At 32.3% G+C, this 18,499-nt stretch overlaps 1 protein-coding gene across 6 annotated transcripts; it reads right to left on the bottom strand.

The window, feature by feature from the left end:
- Positions 1-16: 16 nt before the first annotated feature.
- On the bottom strand, positions 17-12,161 carry LOC148605093 (cell adhesion molecule CEACAM5-like). 6 transcript variants are annotated; one of them, XM_088548978.1, is made up of 6 exons: positions 4,530-4,670; positions 3,643-3,929; positions 3,025-3,180; positions 1,975-2,118; positions 1,169-1,199; positions 17-884 (listed from the first exon to the last, which is right to left on the bottom strand). In XM_088548978.1, the coding sequence occupies exons 2-6, from the start codon at positions 3,896-3,898 to the stop codon at positions 815-817; spliced, it is 657 nt and encodes a 218-aa protein (XP_088405104.1). In that variant the 5' UTR covers positions 3,899-3,929; positions 4,530-4,670; the 3' UTR covers positions 17-814. The 6 variants fall into 6 exon arrangements, with proteins under 6 accessions (XP_088405104.1, XP_088405103.1, XP_088405102.1 ...); XM_088548977.1 differs by having other exon boundaries at positions 1,975-2,112; positions 3,025-3,333; XM_088548976.1 differs by having other exon boundaries at positions 3,025-3,333.
- Positions 12,162-18,499: the final 6,338 nt, after the last annotated feature.

An 18,499-nucleotide genomic window follows, 5' to 3' on the forward strand; every position in this document is an offset into this window, starting at 1 on the left:
ACATAAGATAAACATGTAATGTTAAACTGATTGTTTACTACAAAATCAATTATGATTTGATATTTTTGTCATCAGTGAGAGTGGTCGCAAGTTCATATATGTTGTACATCATTTTTTTTCCAAAAGTCCATTTTCAAACAAGTATTTTGTTCGTGTCGAGAAGTGTATCATGGACAAATTTGCTATTAACACATATATATTCTTTCTAATTATATTATCTTACAGAGTAATCAAAGGAACCAAGGTTATAGCGGTGATCAAAAATGTAATCCAGGGACAAAGACTAGACATAGAAAACAGACATACACAACAAAGAACATAAAGAAACTAAAATCATACATAAAAAGTAACAACAGTAAATGAGCAACTCGGACTCCACTAAAAACTGGAAGTATAGACCAGGTGCACCGGTAGGGTAAGCGTCGTCTGCTTTTCTAAAGACACCCGCCGAGTTGCTCATAAAGAGTCAAGTCCGGGGTAGACAAACGAGGAAAGGAAAAACTATGACCCGTTGAATAAATCACTGTTTCATGGTGCAGATGGATACAACATAACGATCCACGAGTTCATGATGACGACCATAAAACTTCTGTAGTGATGATTTCAATCTTGTAGCAACATAACCCTGTTCCAGAAGCCTATTTGTTAGAGTTCTAGCGCGATACAAAAAGTCTGTGTAGTTTAGGCAAGCTCTGGCATAACGTATGAGTTGTGATATGAACATTCCATACGCTGGTGCTGAAGGGATGTTGCCACAGATGAAAGGAAAGTTGACAATTCTTAACTTTGGAACAAATTTGCCTTGACGAGTGGGCTAATGGCTGTTTAGTTGTTCGTATATATTCGATGGACTCGGGGGTCCAACCATGTCATACTGTTCGCATCTGAAAAGAAAAAAATAAATGCTTAGTTTTCACTACATAGACTAACTGCCTGGAAAGCCACCACATATTTTGTTTATTCTACTTTTAACTAAAATTAAATGCGTTTTGTTTTGTTTTCTTTTGGGGGGGTTTTGTTTTGTTTTGTTTTGTTTTGTTTTATGATGATTTCGTGAATACTGCGTTCTCGCGCATATGAATACAATGCATACGTTAATGAATCATAACTGAACAACTTTGTTATCTCCATAGGATTTCTCCCATAGCTGACTACTGTAATAACTTACCCTTCGTTACTTTGCCCACATACACTTTTATCTGAAATGGTTGAAAATATCCAAATACTTTTTAAATTACATATATGCCATCTCACATAATGCGGGAACAAAAATAAATTATCCATATTTTCTTTCCTAATTGGTGAAACTGCATACACATAGATGAGTTATTTCAACTCTAATTGTAATAAACTATATGAAATATGACACAAATACAAAGTATTTGAAATGGTTATTGTGACAAAAAATTCTCGGAAACTCGTATGTATAACGCCATTAATGTGTATCAACTTAGTCTCATCTATTTCTCGTTGACTAATTAAACTGGGTTTTTCCGGCCAAGATTTCAAATGCTGATATCTCAAAAACGAGCAAACTGACCCATCTATTTTTTTTCTTACTATATGTTATAGCAATGAAAATCTTAACAAAAATCACAACCCTTAGAAATCTTTGTTATTTCAAAATATAGCTGCGAATATCCTTAAATGAGAAAGTGTTCAAACAAAGCTACAATGAATTCTTTTTGCTAGTACTTTATGTTCGAAAATTCTTTGTCGTTGTTGCCTTTTTTATTAACAGGTAAATTGATATAAAAAAAAAACATGACGTAAAGTTTTGGGCCATCTAGTCATCATGTCTGTCCGTCTGATATTCTACATTTCTTTTAAATTAATTTGCAATAGTCATAAATTTTAATCAATCTTGATAAAGATGAGGCATAAAATAATGACATTCATGAACGAAGGTAGCTATCGTCGTGTGTTTATTTTTAATATTTTATCAATATATTGGTACGAGTGCAGTGGTCTTACTTTCGTTTCCTTTTGAGACATGTTTCCTCTTGCAATACATAAAATAAGCAATGGATGCTGTGACGAGTGCAGCTATAATTGCAGAACTGAGAGCAATGCCAGCTATTGCTCCTGGTGATAGTGATGAGTTGTTCGATTCTAAATCTAAATAATTTAATACATGAAACAAAACACAAATTAAGGTATGAAATATCCCAATAAGTCTTGGCAGTAACAGTATAATAGAGAAGATAAAAAAGCGTTTCTTCTGTTTATTTATTCAAAGAGTAATCAAGGGAACCAAGGTTATAGCGGTAATCAAAAGAATGTAATCTAGGGACAAAGACCAGAAATGGAAAACAGACATACACAACAAAGAACATAAAGTAACTAAAATCATAAAACCAGGTGCACCGGTAGGGTAAGCGTCCTCTGCTTTTCTAGAAACACCCGCCGAGTTGTTCATAAAAAGTCAAGTCCGGGGTAGACAAACGAGGAAAGGAAACTATGACCCGTTGAATAAATCAGTTTTCATGGTGCATATGGATACACCATAACGATCCACAAGTTTTTTGGCTGATTTATAACTACAAATAAAAGCATGTTGTGTTGTTGGGTTTATTGATCATTACATATGTATTTCCAAAAAGACAAAATTGTTTCAAACTTTGCAGCTACACGAAATATAATATAAATGTAAGGCCAAAAAAATTGTAGTCATGTGTCCAGCTACCAGCCAGAAAATAATAGGATAGATATGGAAGAAAAGTATTTTATTTTTCAAAACATTTTACATGAGTTAATGGGGAAACAATAACGACTTTAACAGTGCTTAAGCCAAAATGGCCATGAAATTATTAGGGTAGGAACAAACAAAAAATAATGGTAAGTAGTGTAGCAGAAAACAATCCTATTATTTTTATTGATATAGTTATGTTTTTTTGCCTAACCGTCCTTTTTAGTAAATAATTTACCTCGAATACATGTGTATTAGTATTGTGTAATTATTACGATTGAAAATGTCTATGAAAAAGGTGGTACATATTCAAAAACCAAAAATATTTAACTCACCTGGGATTTTTACAGATTTGCTGGTACTTCCGAAACGATTTTCCAACATGCAATTGATGGTCATCCCAACTTCTTTTTTTACTACGGTGAGATTTGTTACAAATCCACTGATCTTCACCTTTTTGTCGTATGATGTCAAGCTTATTGTTTCTCTTCCTGTAGATTTGTGGAAATCAGATCCATATACCAGAGGCTTGTTGTCATAGAACCAAACGGGGTCATAAGGATAAGGGTCGGAATAAAAATATACTGAGATAAGAAAGCCTGAATCCGTTTGGAAAATATTTGAATCGGCAACAACTGGTGCTCCTGTAATGAGTTTTTTTTTTGTTGTTCTTAAGAAGCGGTTATGATCAGAATAACAAGCTACAACATGATGAAGATCAGCGCAAATTATTGATTTACTATTTATATCATTTGTCTATTAAAGTAAGTAAATAATTAATATTTCCAGTTAAGTTTGTACAACAATTTATCCAACTCCGAGGATCAGCAACAAATGAAAGGAAACAGAAAAATAGCTATCTTTCAATACGTTAAGAGCTTGAATTTGATAACTCGACCACACAGGAGAGAAAACATTAGATATTTAGTTATTTTTTTTCTGTTAGGTCATACCTTTGACTTGTAAAGTAGCTGAATTATTCAAAACATCAAGACCGTCTTTTGTGCCTTTCCAAATGCATATATAGTTTCCAATATCCTGATAGTTACAAAATTCGACGGTCAATGACATTACATTATTTATAGTTGTTCCCTGCAGCGTTCTAATCTTTATACCTCCACTAATGTGGTGCCACTCAGCTGGATTATAAAACGCTTCGTACCCTTCCAGACCACAATCTAAAGCGATGGTTGAAGACACGTGTTGCATGTCACATCTTTCACTATTGGGGAGGGTATTTCTGAAATAAAGAACAATTGATCCAATGGAGCATTTTTAGATAGTTATTTTGTTTTCTTTAATTAAATTATAGAAATGTAATGTTTACCTTCTAATTTTAACTACAGGCCTTACAAATAGTTTGAATGTCTTGGTAATCAGTATTGTACACACGCGACACAGTTGTATTGGTGTTTTAAAATTTGTAACATTTTTTTTTATTCTGAGACTTCGTTAAATTCCTGCCTATTGCATGTCTACGAATGTATTGTTTGCGCCATATAGTCAGTGCCAATATATCACCATCGCCTCAAATTAGAATTAAAATGCTTACTTCAGTGTACAAGATTTGAGCAAAAGAAGAAAACATACATATATTTTTTCAGATATCTCTAATATCAAATTTTGTCCAAAATCTATTATTATAATGATAAATAGTTGTGATAAGTAATTGTTGGCAACAGCTGTGTACGGTAATAAACGTTCATTCCTACATGGAAAGTAATAGAGATATAAGAAAGGATTAAAGCTTGTGGATAGGAAAAAAGAGGTATAGATTAGGTACCGTTTAGATTTTAGTGTCATTATATTATAAAAAGAATTGTTTTTTCTTCTTGCCTACCAAGAACATTTAGTCTCAGGTTTGATTTAATTCCGTCGCCAATGCCATTCTGACCTTTACAACTGAATGTTCCATTATGATTAGATGTTACAATGTAGATGCTGAGAGTTTCGCTAGTTTCGTTCCGTAATAATGTGTCATTAAAAAACCATAGATATGAATTCACGGTTGGATTGGAATTGATAACAGCGCAAGTGAATTGTAAATTCTTCTGTCCGACAACTTGAATAAGTGGTTCTGTTGATGTTTGGATCGCTACTACTGGTGAATCTTGAACAAAATAAAATTACGACAGTTAACACATTTTTTTTATTTTTCATTGTTATGTATCATCAGAGATGGGGTAATTGTAACTTTATTATAAATGAGCCGTAACTGATTACATTTTTTTTTCAAGTAAATAATGTAATCATTTATCATCAAAAACCTTATTTCATGTAACTTGATAAATTCAATATCTTTTTTTTAAAATACCTTGTAACCATAATTACTTTTTATTACATTCTAAAAACTAGAGAAATAAATCTCAAATTATATCATAGAACAATGTATTGAAAATATTATGTCAAAAATATATAATTCAAATAAAATAAATATGTTTCTCGTACGAAGTCAATCAATTACTTTTAGAAATTGAATTGAACTTATGAATAAGCAATTGAAATTTAATTAATTACATTGAAAGTATCGGACCCAACTGCATTATCCATTTTACATTGTAGTCATTGAATTTTATGGTTTGAACTACATCTTGATGACTTCCGATTGAACACATTTGTTGCAAGATTTTCGTTTGTGTTTCCAAAATTGATTGTACATTTTGTATACCGTTTTAAAGAATAAACAAAATGCTCTAAAGTAATATCAATTAATTAAACTTTGTAAGTTACTTACATAAAACATTTAAAATAACACTCTGTGACACTACAGACGATCGATTGTTCGAAGCTTCACATCGAACTGTTTTTGTATTGTCCATTCGATCAGCTGTATAGTGTAATATGCTAATTATGGTGTCTCCATTTACGTTTTCAGAAACAGTTGACTGCACCTTCCCGTCTATGCTCCATATCACAAATGCAACAGGATAACTTGTTGTTTCGCATCTAAACATTGATATCTTGTCTTCTACTGTTCTGTTCGTGTACGTTAGTTTAATGGTTTCTAATGGACCTTCGTTCAGAGAAAATGAGGTAGTTAAATCCTTTTATAGCCTTTGTATTATATTTTACAGATTTTTTTATATTTAAATAAAACAAAATATGTGTTCATAAAATTGATTATATTCATAACAGTTTATATGTATATATTCATAAAAAGAAAACTATAATCATGTTTATACGTTCTTGTAAGATAAATATTTGTTAACATATACTTATAAAATGTTAACAAATATTCATTAAAAAAATATAAAAATCATTACTTTAAAACAAAATGTGTGTTCGTAATATATAAAATATGTGTATTTTTTTATACATAGATAACTATGTGCTTTTTTGTTTTAAACGTTTGTTATTTAACCTCTTCAGAATATTAATTTGAAGTTTTATGAAAAATTATTTTTTGTGAATATATATTTTGCTTCTGTCAGAATATTGCGATGTTTACATTGAAGCACCTTCCCCAACATTTTATTTCGGCAAAATGCAATCAAACTTCTTAGATCATAGACAATTGTGATTCGTAATATACATAATACTTACGATAAACTGTTAGGTTTGCTATGTATCTCTGGTTGTTGATTTTTTCGAAATATGCACCTGTATCGTTTCGTGTAAGATTACTGATACAAAATCCTATCATTTTATCAGTTAAATTCCCTGTATATACAAATCTTTTGTCTGTAACTCTAACAATCCAAGCATCAAATATCAAAATTTTTACCAGCGTGGTGTTAGATGAGGAAGCATTGAAATGAATAAGTAAATTCTGAAGTTCGATGTCAAAATCGAACTGGAAGGTAACACAAACCTCTTCCTCTGTGTCAGCTTCTATTCTTTCAATGACTGAAAGAGAAGAGGTCGAATTGCATTTGTTTTTTTCTTAAACTGACAAAAAAGTCAATTGTAAGAGAACTTAGTGGTGGTTCAAATGCTTAAATATGTACTGCTCTTCAGATTATCACATTATGTTGTTTTTGGCTTTAAAATAAATAAAATGTTGAAACCTTCATCTCTTGACTATAAACATTTTTTTTAAATTCTATTGAATGTGTTGTTTATTGTAAAAATGGACATGTCAATACAACAATTACTTTGTAACTGTAAGTTGTGCTGCTTTATGCCGCTAGTACAGGAGTATAAACCAGTGTCGACGTGAGTTGTATTTGATATTTGCAAGTAATACTCTCCATTTTCATGATCTCCGATCACCTTCAATCGGTTTCTTTTATCAAAAGACGGGTTTATCATTTCACCAATGGTATAGATCATCTGGCTTGGTGGTCCATGCCATTTGATAGTGCCTCCTTTATATGGACATATCAGTGTGACATCTGATCCTAATTCAGATTCTGTGATTGGTACTTGCGTAAATCCTAAATGAAATAAACTAATAGTTTAAACAGTAGGCTGAATCTTTCTTATGGGTCATTCAACCTATGCAAACATTTTGAAAGATGATCAAGGAAATTAAGATTCGAACGGAAATCGTATGAAAATATTCTCCAAGGACAAAGATTAGACTAAAAACACACAACAAAGAACAAGAAATTAACAAAATGTCACGTAAAAAGAAACAAAAGCAACGCAGAATCAACTAAAAACTGGGAGGGAGAATGTACCAAGTGCACCGGTAGGTTAGGCGTCCTCTGCTTCTCTATAAAGACCTGTAGAGTTGCTCATAAAATTCACGTCCAGAGGAGACGACAGAGGAAAGGACAACTATGACAAAATGAACAAATCGCTTCTAATGGTGCAGATGGATACACCATAACAATCGAATTCATGATAACAACCACAAAACATTAGTTGTGATGACTAATCTTGTCGCCAAATATCACTGTTTTAGCAGACTAAATTTTAGAAGTCTTGTACGATACAAAAATGTAGAGTAGTTTCAGCAAACTCTTTCATAACACATGAGTTGACAATTTGAAAATTGGATATATAAGGTAGAAAAAAAATAAGTGTGCTTCCCTTGAATTACCATTTCTATGCAATTTTCATTGCTTCCTCGAGAAACTAATGGGTTTTTTATCAAGGAATACTGGCCACATGCTTTGACAAACTAAATATTATGTAAAATGTTATTTGGATCCAATAGCATTTATGGATTAAATATTCTCGTCGTCGATGCATGTGGCTTTTTCTTCCTAAATCAAACAATACCACACAATAAAGTGTTATTCACCACTTTAATCAAATTTACCCATTGTGTGAGCATGTTAGGCATAATGAAGGTTATTGTTAGCAAACGAAGCACATGTTTTACTAAATTGTATATACTTATTGAATGGGTATGAGGGGAATAGCAAGTTTATTGTTCCCAAAGACTGTGACTATTGCCCGAGGTTACGCCTCGGGCAATAGTCACAGTCTTTGGGAACAATAAACTTGTTATTTCCCAAATACCCAGTCTATAAGTATTTTATTGTACCGAAAACATTAGACTTGTAATACATTTACTCCATATCCCTCCATTGTTCATGAATGATCATCTCAAAATGATAACCCAAAAAAACGTTTTTTACAATATTTTCAATTTGAATGTCACTGATATTTTCCCCTCATCACCTCAAAATGTTCAAAACCCAGAAAACCATGCATCTTTTGGCAATATTTAAATCTGAATGTTGTCTCATTGACCTTTTCACCAGTAATTCATAGGAGTTTGAATTAGCCTTCAACATCAATTACATGGTGTCTGTAAGATAAAGAACAGCAACAATGTACACATTTGAATATTGTCTCGCAAACATTCAATTTCATCTGTGTTCAAGTGCAAGACTTGTTGATATATGCAATAAATAGTAGAGGAGAATAAATAATATGACTTACATAGTTTTGCTATATATTTTTTTCAACTAATGCTGTGTTCGTCTTCAAAACACCTTATTCAAACATTCCGAAATGTTATTCAATTTGTTAATCTTTATGTTATTCGTAATAATTTCGGGGTTTTCATTAGGAGAGGGTGGAGTCCGAGCGTTCCGAATAAATATAAAACTTTTGTCCAATCCGGTGACGGAACTTAAAATCCGCGAAAGCGGTTGACATTGCCGGTCAATAGTCTGAAAACTATGGACTGCTCAATAGTCAAACACTGAAAAATAGCAATTTTACTGTAGAAAATTTAGTATTGATGTTTATATACTGAGGTATAATAATATGCAATATCAACATAGATTTGACAAAGTTTATTTTGAGGGACAAATTTGATATAAACTGAGCATACCCCTTTCCGCATACCCCTTTCGCATTTTTTCTATAAATAATTCACCATCCTGTAGAATTTCTTTGATATAAGTAATGCATAGGTCTGTTAAACGGAAAAAAAATATATATAAAAGCATATACACCTGGCTGATTACAGTGTTGAGTACTTTTAGATTGAGGTGTCTTGGTTAGTTGTCCTTTGTTGTTCTAAATAATTGGATAGTTGAATTCAAAATGTCTTTGAGAAAACCATACAAAATCTTATTTTTTGTTCAAAAGTCATTTTTGCATTGACTGAAAATTTGTGTTGGGGTTGGGTATTAAGTTAAGATTCCCAAAAAATGCTAATTATTCTTGTTAAACATTGTTCTATTTACAGCCATTTTTAAGTATTAACATATTTTATTTTTATTTTCCACCATTTTTCAACATTAAATTTAGACTATTTTCATTGTTAAATAATGAAAGTGTTAGAATGTTAAATACAAAATAATTTTGAAAAAATGTAAAAACAAGTTAAAGAAAGTCAGTTTTATAGTTTATTTTGAGAATTGGCACACTGCCAAGTTAATTAATATTGTAGGGGTTTTTCTTCTGTTTTGATATGGGTAACTTGGAAGTATTTCATAGCCGAGGTGACACTTAAAATTAACTATAGTTACTTTTAAAAGATCAGTGTTGATTTAAATTACCCATTTGTAAAATGTCGAGCTAGGATCTTTTACATTTTCATAATGTTTATGCACTTGAGGTATTTTTCGTGAAAATTCGAAATTTGTTAAGCAGTTTTTTGTATATGTTATATATGTCTTATGCCAATCTTTATACAGTATGTACATTGAAGCGAGTCAACTAAAAGGTTCAAATCAGAGAAACACCGTATATCATTTAAATACAAGTTGGAAAACAATATTTTATATAAAAGCAATATTAAGGACGAGATTACTGTGGTCCGACTTGGTCAATTGGAAAATTAGATGTTCCCATCCCCTACATTCTGTTCCTCGTTTGTTTGGAAAATATACATAATCTACGGAATAAAAAATACTTACACGGCTTAAATAAGATGATAAACACGTACCTAAGTATCTTCATACCGGAAGGGTCTGTATCTAATTTTGTCATGAACAAATATCGACGTAATTATGGGTGGTAATGCTGGAGTAGTGGAGATCGTGGATTGTTAATGTTATGAAACACTGCTTAACAATTAAAAAATTTAGCTCTGAGCCCAACGCAGACTGTCATTTAGCGTGAATTGTAGCAATGCTTAAAAGGCCTTGAGAGAACACAGCACAACATTTTTTTTAAAGTTGCGATATATGTGTATGAAGGATAGACCAAAATGGTGTATTGATAAAAGTGGACAGAATCACGGAAACTATAAGTTATAACGTCAGTAATTGATCCAATAAAGACAGGTAAGACAAATGTACTGACATAATCACTGTTTTCTAAAAAATAAGAAATCTTATAGCCTAAAACAGTTCGATTACTACTAAAAAAAGTACATATGTACTGTTTGTAGCTGCATATGTACAAAAATGTACAATGTATGGTACAATGTACTGAATAGGCATGGAATAAGCCTGATTCCGAATGTGGTGAATACTGTTTGTATGTTGCCTTACAGTACAACCTAATCCCTTTTCAGTTTTGGGATTCAGTTCCCGTGGCTGTTTTTTTCTGATTTGGCCGCCCAATGGCCACAAACGATTAAATATAACCTACAGCAAACGCATATGCAAGCAAGACTGTCAAACAGTATTACATAAATGTACATGTACATGTATGTCATGTTATGGAAATTAAAAGTGAATCTCTCTTCTCAGAGAGATATTGGCATGATATTTTAATTATAAAGAAGTTTAGTAAGTTGTCAGTGGGAGACACACGTTGTGCAGCTTGTTCATGTAAATCCAAATCTGCTATATTTCTATAATCCATTCTTAAGAAATTATCTCCCCTTAAAGGATACACATGATATTGTTGAAGATTCGTTGTCAGTTTTATGGATGTATCATATATTAGTGCCTTTATGTGGAAAATATTCTTAATGATGATGAATGCATTTGATTTTGTGGTAGATATAGACAATTATGCATGACCATTTCTTTCCTGTAAAAACATGCAGACAGAATACCTAAATTGGGTTTTCGGTGTTTGACCCCACCCCTCCCCAGCTTATGTTTTGCTGTTATATGTCAGTACATAGTAGCTACTTATGTTATTAGCATAAAGTATGAATTTGCAAAACTTTTTCTAGATTTTCCTTTCTTGCAAAGACACTTTAAATGAGGTAAAGGATCAATGGTGAACACCAGAACAATTTTGAATCCTTGCAATTTTCGCCCCACCATGCTATGAAATTGTCAATTGATAAATTCCCAGCCGCAGCCCTTGTTTCTTTATACTACTATGTTTCCATAAAAAATAAATTTAAATGCGTTACTTCGGCAATTAGAAGAAGTTAAAATGTTGCTAAAATAAGGATTTTTTTAAATTTGACAAATTTCCAAATTTTAAAACCTATTTATAGATTTTTGGTCACTGATTATAACAATCTGCCTGTTTTAGAAAAGGCTACTTATACTTTATTTAGTATATCAAGTTCGTTCATCATATATTTAAAACTTTCTAAATAAATGATATCTTAATTTTGCATGTTTTTACCTGAAAATTGTCATTTTCCTAGTAAATTCTCAGAAAACAAAATGGCGGCCATATCTCGGCAACTTAGATTTTACGGAAAAAATATTTCGCAGTTTTTTGTTTCACCCAATGCACTTTAAATTATTATTAATTGCTGAAATCACTTTTGGACGATTTTGCATGGTTTTTTAAGATACAGCCTCTTAAGAAATAGTCCGACATGAACATTCTGAATATTTGATTTGGAATGTAACTGTAGAAATATTGAGGGATGGCAGAGTTAACGATCAAAAGTATTCAATGTTTTCCAGATACTTTTACCTTTCTAGGCACATTTTCTTATATGCTCACGATCTCTATCGTATAGTAAAGAAAACTGAGGACGGGAATATGATTGTCCTTTTTTTGATGCGACAATAAAATACAATATTGGTAGATTACCAATGAAGATGTCTTCTATTAGTATTTTGAAAAGTCTTTAAATAATGTAAAAGTCTTAAAGTTTCCGTTTACCTTGCTTGATTAATTGCATCCAAAGAAATATCCCTAATATATGGAAATCCATTCACCTTCGTTTCAATAAAAAATACAAGGAAGTCGAATGTAAGCAATATATATAGAATTGTGTAGTGTATTTACACGTATATTTTATAGCATATTCAATGTGAGATGTAATGCTGAACATATCAAGATCGACCTTTACGTCTTAATAGTTAAACTGTTTAAGGACGATTATCAAAACTGAGTTATCTTCTCGACATTTCAACGGTTAAAAAGTTTATACAGACTAAGATTTCTTCTCTATATGTTCATTAATTTACTAGAGATCTACTAGTGTTGACACAAAAAAAGACCTTCTATGATATTTCATATTTGTATGAGTAAGTTTTTTAGTACATGATCTAGCGGATAGACTGGTGACTTACTTGGAGTCAGATTAGTGTATATGAGTGAAGTGGCATGCCTACCTGCGGGTAGATATTCATGTGAGCCAACACATTAAAAATCCGGCTTGACAAGTCAATGAAAGAAGCTTGTAGTGCTGCATTTAAAGCAATAAATGTTGATAATAGCTACAGAATAATGAGAAAACAACGGGTTTTTTTAATCAAAGAAGATCGATAACTCTAATCTAATTATTTTTTTTTTTTGTCATTACTTCCGAAGATTGCAGGACATTCACCTGGGTTAAAAATACTTTCATCTTGGTTAAAAGTAGCAATAACGGACACACAGGTCAGAACATGTTTTGTTTTCATTTCATTTCATCTATTGCTTGATTAGTTTGTGCCATATTATATCACTGTGCGTAAATTACAAAAGAATATTTGCGTTATATTCGCACTTTTTTTTCGTTTTTGGCGCGAGTCCGTAAAAAAAAACGAGTCTTCCTTAATGCTGAAAAACCACTTTCACTTTGCAATCAGATTTTTTTTAATAAAGAATTGACAATTACAGCACATGCGCGGATTATGGTCACCAGAAGTGAACGCATACGAATTTTATCTTGGTCGACTTTTTGTCTTGCAAGACATATATGTATCGACACCTATATCATGTATTTAATGCATTTTACTTGTGGCTATCAAATGAAATTGTACAGGAAAAATGCAATTTAATAGAATAATTCAAAGCTAAAGTATATTTCAGCAGAAAATGACAGCTAAAGGTCTCAGTATTGTATTAATATTCCCATAGACTTCTATAGTGAAGTGCATATATTTAGGATTATTTAAAAAATATGTAAATTGATTCAAAAAACTTTCATTTATGTAGCATTTCTAAGGGCATGTCAAAAAATAATTTCCCGCAAATAAAGTAAGGTTAGTCCTGGAAGATCGGGCAGAAAAGTAGTCTTGAACTATAAATAGCCATTTTCTCTACTTTCACTTTCGTTTTGCACTCATCAAACCAACATTTTCAGTGGAACATTTTCATGTGGAAATGTTAAATTTTCTTAACAAAAAGTTTGTCATCTTATAGTGCTATGTTTGCTCTGTTTTATAAGTCATTGTTCATATCTTCTGACAAAACATTAGTTTGAAGAAAGGCAAAAAGAAAACGCACTATATCTTAATAGCCTCCATGTTTTCACGTACACCCGCTCAGGGATATGCAATGCAATACTGGTACCTAATTAAAACAGTTTTAATAGTTTATGAAAAATCTGCCACGGAACGTAAAGTTATAATTAGTCAATCAATCTGAGTTTTCATAGCAATGGTCTCCATTCTTACACCACATATCTTTAGAAATTCATAACTATAATTCAATACCTAGATACCTTATTAGATTTAGCATTTCAATTAATGAAGCCCTTGTGAGCAGTAACCCCATGTGATTTAGCGAATAAGCATTCATCTTAGTTTATCTTTTTTTCTAAATATCTCCAGTTCATTCAAATATACAAAAATGGAAATTATTAGCTTCTGTACTCCCACCGCGCGATAAAACCAAGGACTTTAACTTTGACATTTCATTTCACTTTATAAAAAGGCAAATGCATGTCTTGTCATAAGTTGTTTAAGTATAGTTCGGAGAAAAATGCAAAAATTCGGTTGTTCCGATGTTTAAATTGTATATCAAAGGAACCAGAATTCCAACTATACTAAAAAAAAAAAGAACGTAATGCGGAAATGACAAGACAATCAAAAAAGAGGCTCTCGAAGAGGGGCATTATCCCAGTATAGATTTGCTGAAAAGAACATAAAATGAAGTTTAACCATGGCTATCCAACATTTTCATCATCACCATGTTTACTATATAAACCAAGTAGCGTTGAAATCAAAGAAAGTTTAAAAATTAGCGGGAAAATGGCCAACCAGAATGATCCTTCGTCAACACCATTCAACTTAAAAAACTAGTTTCTTAAAGAGACCAAAGACCATTGGAATCGGAGCAACTGGTAAAAATGGTCGCAAATTGGCAGCCATTTTGAAAATGGCCGCCTAACAAATAATTTTAATACCGCCAATCAACTCAGAATATCATGTTTATCTCATGAGTAACTTTCATTTTCAATATTCTTCTATAGTTAAAAAAAAATATTTTGCCCCCTGTTCTTTTCTTAGGAAACGTTTTCTTTTTTGACCGATGAAAAATGTTAAATGATCAGTTTCTGCAGGAAACCCTAAAAATATGCGAAAATTTTATAGAATTTCCTTGCAGTTGGCTTTAAAGAGTTGTACACGTGAAAAACAACCAAAAAAATCTGTTTGAGGGACCATAACTCCTACAACAGGCAACACATTATTTTAAACTAATTTGCAACAGTCTGTCTCCTGGTGGTAAACAATATTTCTATCCGTCAGAATTTTGCTAAATTCAACGTTATAAAGTTATTTGCAAAAAATTGTAATTCGAATCCTATGTTCTATTTTTAGTAACAGCAACCATGTTTTTTTTTCACCAATAAAAAAAACAAACGGTCATTTTGTGCAGGATAACCTAAAAACAGTAATACCAACTTCCATTAAATTCTGAACAGTAGAATCTGGGAAGAATTTTGAAAGTACTAACATCCAAAACAGCCACACAAAAAAACAAAAAAGGCAATAAATCCAATATGGGTCAACAGATTTTCACCAAAATATATATAGATCTCATCAAGGTGAATACTTTAATCGTGTCAGAATTTGGTTAAACGGTTTTTGATCAGATATGCAAAAAAACTGCAGTCCGACCCCTATATTCTGTTTTAGTAACGGCGGTCGTGCATTTTAACATAGGTCTATTCATGTATTCTTTTTAGAAAGAGGAGAAGCTCGATTGAAAACCCCTTGTTTGCCCATACATTGCTTTCAAACACTTCTAATTGATAAATTTTTCGTAGAGCGCAGCTAGATACGAGCACAGCTCTGATTTTTTTTTTATTGTGGCTAAATGTATGATACAGGATAATAATTCACTTCGAGTTTGAATGGGAGCGGTCAAAAAACTTAAATGCTTGTAAAGAAAGATAACATGAGCAGACATTACCTTAACTTTAACCTGCAGAAGACTATATATCAGTATGATTCTACATATGTCAGCTCACAATCCTCAAAATGGCATGTGGGGTTAGCAGACTTGCAGTGCAGTATTGGTCACCGGAAGTGAAGGGTCTATAAAGGCTAGAAACCACTAATTCCACTTCCCAAAGGCTTCTATGCTAATTTCACAATATTCAATGGCTTCTCTGGACTTTACCTTAACTTTAACCTGCAGAGGACTATATATCAGCACGATTCTACATATGTCAGCTCACAATCCTCAGAATGGCATGTTGAGTTAGCAGACTTGCAGTGCAGTACTGGTCACCGGAAGCGAAGGGTCTATAAATAGCATGTGAAATGCCAGTGTTTTCACAAGATAGGGGTATATTTACAAATCATTATGGAGATTAGGCTTCACATCACAAGAAGCAAAATGCACATATAGGCTAAAAACCACTAATTCCACTTCCCATAGGCTTCTATGCTAATTTCACAATATTCAATGGCTTCTCTGGACTTTACCTTAACTTTAACCTGCAGAGGACTATATATCAGCATGATTCTACATATGTCAGCTCACAATCCTCAGAATGGCATGTGGGGTTAGCAGACTTGCAGTGCAGTACTGGTCAGCGGAAGTGAAGGGTCTATAAATAGCATGGGAAATCCCAGTGTTTTCACAAGATAGGGGTATATTTAAAAATCATTATGGAGATTAGGCTTCACATCACAAGAAGCAAAATGCACCTATAAAATGTACAGAAATGTTTTTCCTTTCAGAAACTGCTTAAATTTTTTGAATAAGATGAGAACTATTTTCACAGCACTATGAGGAACAGGGGTAATTTCTGCGTAGGACTATTTTTGCGTACGTTCCAAATGCTCATTGGTTGAATTGGTGGTCTGTAACCTAAAGAGTCACTTTTTGTCTTAGAAAAAATAAATAACTATACAGGTATCTTCCTACACACATACTGAATGCATTTGCAAAGTTTCAGTGAAATGTGACAAGCACTTTTTTAAATATTTGATTTTTAAATATAGGGTAACCAAGTTGTGCGAGCAAAAAAGTGACAATATTCTACCATACTTAAATGCATTAAATATTTGCAAAGAACTTTTTCTGACTTTTCAAATAAAAAATATCAATCACAACTTGCTTTTTAACAATATTAATGAAGAAATAGTTTTAAAAGTAATCATTTTCTGAGAAATTGGTCTATTTTTAAAAAATTATTTCTGACATGCCTCCCCCTTTTTCTTGATCACATGTCAAAAATCCTAAATCTTTAAATTTTCACAAAAGGTGATATATTTGGCTTTAAATTTGTAAATACAGTGTTTTCACATTAAAACATGACCAGTAAAGGGCACCTAAAGCAAAAAAAGTGCTCAATAATGGATTTTCCATGTTGCCATAGGGGAATGCTTATATGGCCTTAACCGCAGTAATGAAAGTGAGTTTTTCCTCATTTCTAACCTAATTTTTGCTCAAATCTACACAAAACTTGATTTCAAGTGCTTATTACCACCATATTTAGGTAAATATAGCCCTCAAAGTTTAATATTTGATATTTTTACTAAATTTTCTACACTTTTTACAAGATAGGACATAAAAATCAGCCAAAAAGACCAATTTTCCATAATTTGGACCTATAACTTAAAAAAATGCATATTTTGAAGGATTTTTGTAGTGTATTCCTCTCATGGCAAAGTTAACAAGATCTTCAAGTAGTTTAAAGCTATTTCAAGAAACTTTTCATTTTGCCATGGCTTCAACTTAAGGCTAAAAACCACTAATTCCACTTCCCATAGGCTTCTATGCTAATTTCACAATATTCAATGGCTTCTCTGGACTACCTTAACTTTAACCTGCAGAGGACTATATATCAGCATGATTCTACATATGTCAGCTCACAATCCTCAGAATGGCATGTGGGGTTAGCAGACTTGCAGTGCAGTACTGGTCAGCGGAAGTGAAGGGTCTATAAATAGCATGGGAAATCCCAGTGTTTTCACAAGATAGGGGTATATTTAAAAATCATTATGGAGATTAGGCTTCACATCACAAGAAGCAAAATGCACCTATAAAATGTACAGAAATGTTTTTCCTTTCAGAAACTGCTTAAATTTTTTGAATAAGATGAGAACTATTTTCACAGCACTATGAGGAACAGGGGTAATTTCTGCGTAGGACTATTTTTGCGTACGTTCCAAATGCTCATTGGTTGAATTGGTGGTCTGTAACCTATAAAATGTACAGAAATGTTTTTCCTATCAGAAACTTTAAATTTTTTAAATAAGATGAGAACTTTTTTCACAGCACTATGAGGAACAGGGGTACTTTCTGTGCATGACTATTTTTGCGTACATTCCAAATGCTCATTGGTTGAATTGGTGGTCTGTAACATATATCAAAAGAAGTTTTGCAAATCACAATGTAATGGCATTTGGAGAATTTTTTTTTTAGGTAAAATTAAAAAAAATCAGAAATTGATAATATTTGTATGCATATAAAATTAAAAAGGAACAACTCACCAACTCACTAATGTTTCACGAAAATAGGTGCAACCATTATTAAGTTAAAGCACGTGAACTGTAACCACTTTTATGAAAAAAAAAGTCCCATAACTCTAAATCGTGAAAAAAACAATAATCATAAAGTCATTTTTTTTCAATGGCAATAATTCTTACAAGATTCATCTGACAACTTTGATCCCAGGAGACTTTTGTAGGCCTTATAATACGGATTATTTCAACAATTGAAAGAATTTGGCTAAACCTGACGGTTTTGTAGATTTATGCAAAAAAAAATACTATCGGACCCGTATGTTCTATTTTGAGTAACGGCAGCCACATCAATTCTATACAGGATACCCCAAGAAACATTCGCACAAAGTTTGGTTCCAATTGGTCAAGCAGTGTCAGAGAAGGAGATTTTTGAAAGAATTAACATTAAAATTGGCAA

Source organism: Perna viridis, chromosome 10 (genome assembly GCF_037379345.1).
Source record: "Perna viridis isolate PV_CMFRI_1.1 ecotype Kerala chromosome 10, ASM3737934v1, whole genome shotgun sequence".
Lineage (NCBI taxonomy): Eukaryota > Metazoa > Mollusca > Bivalvia > Mytilida > Mytilidae > Perna > Perna viridis.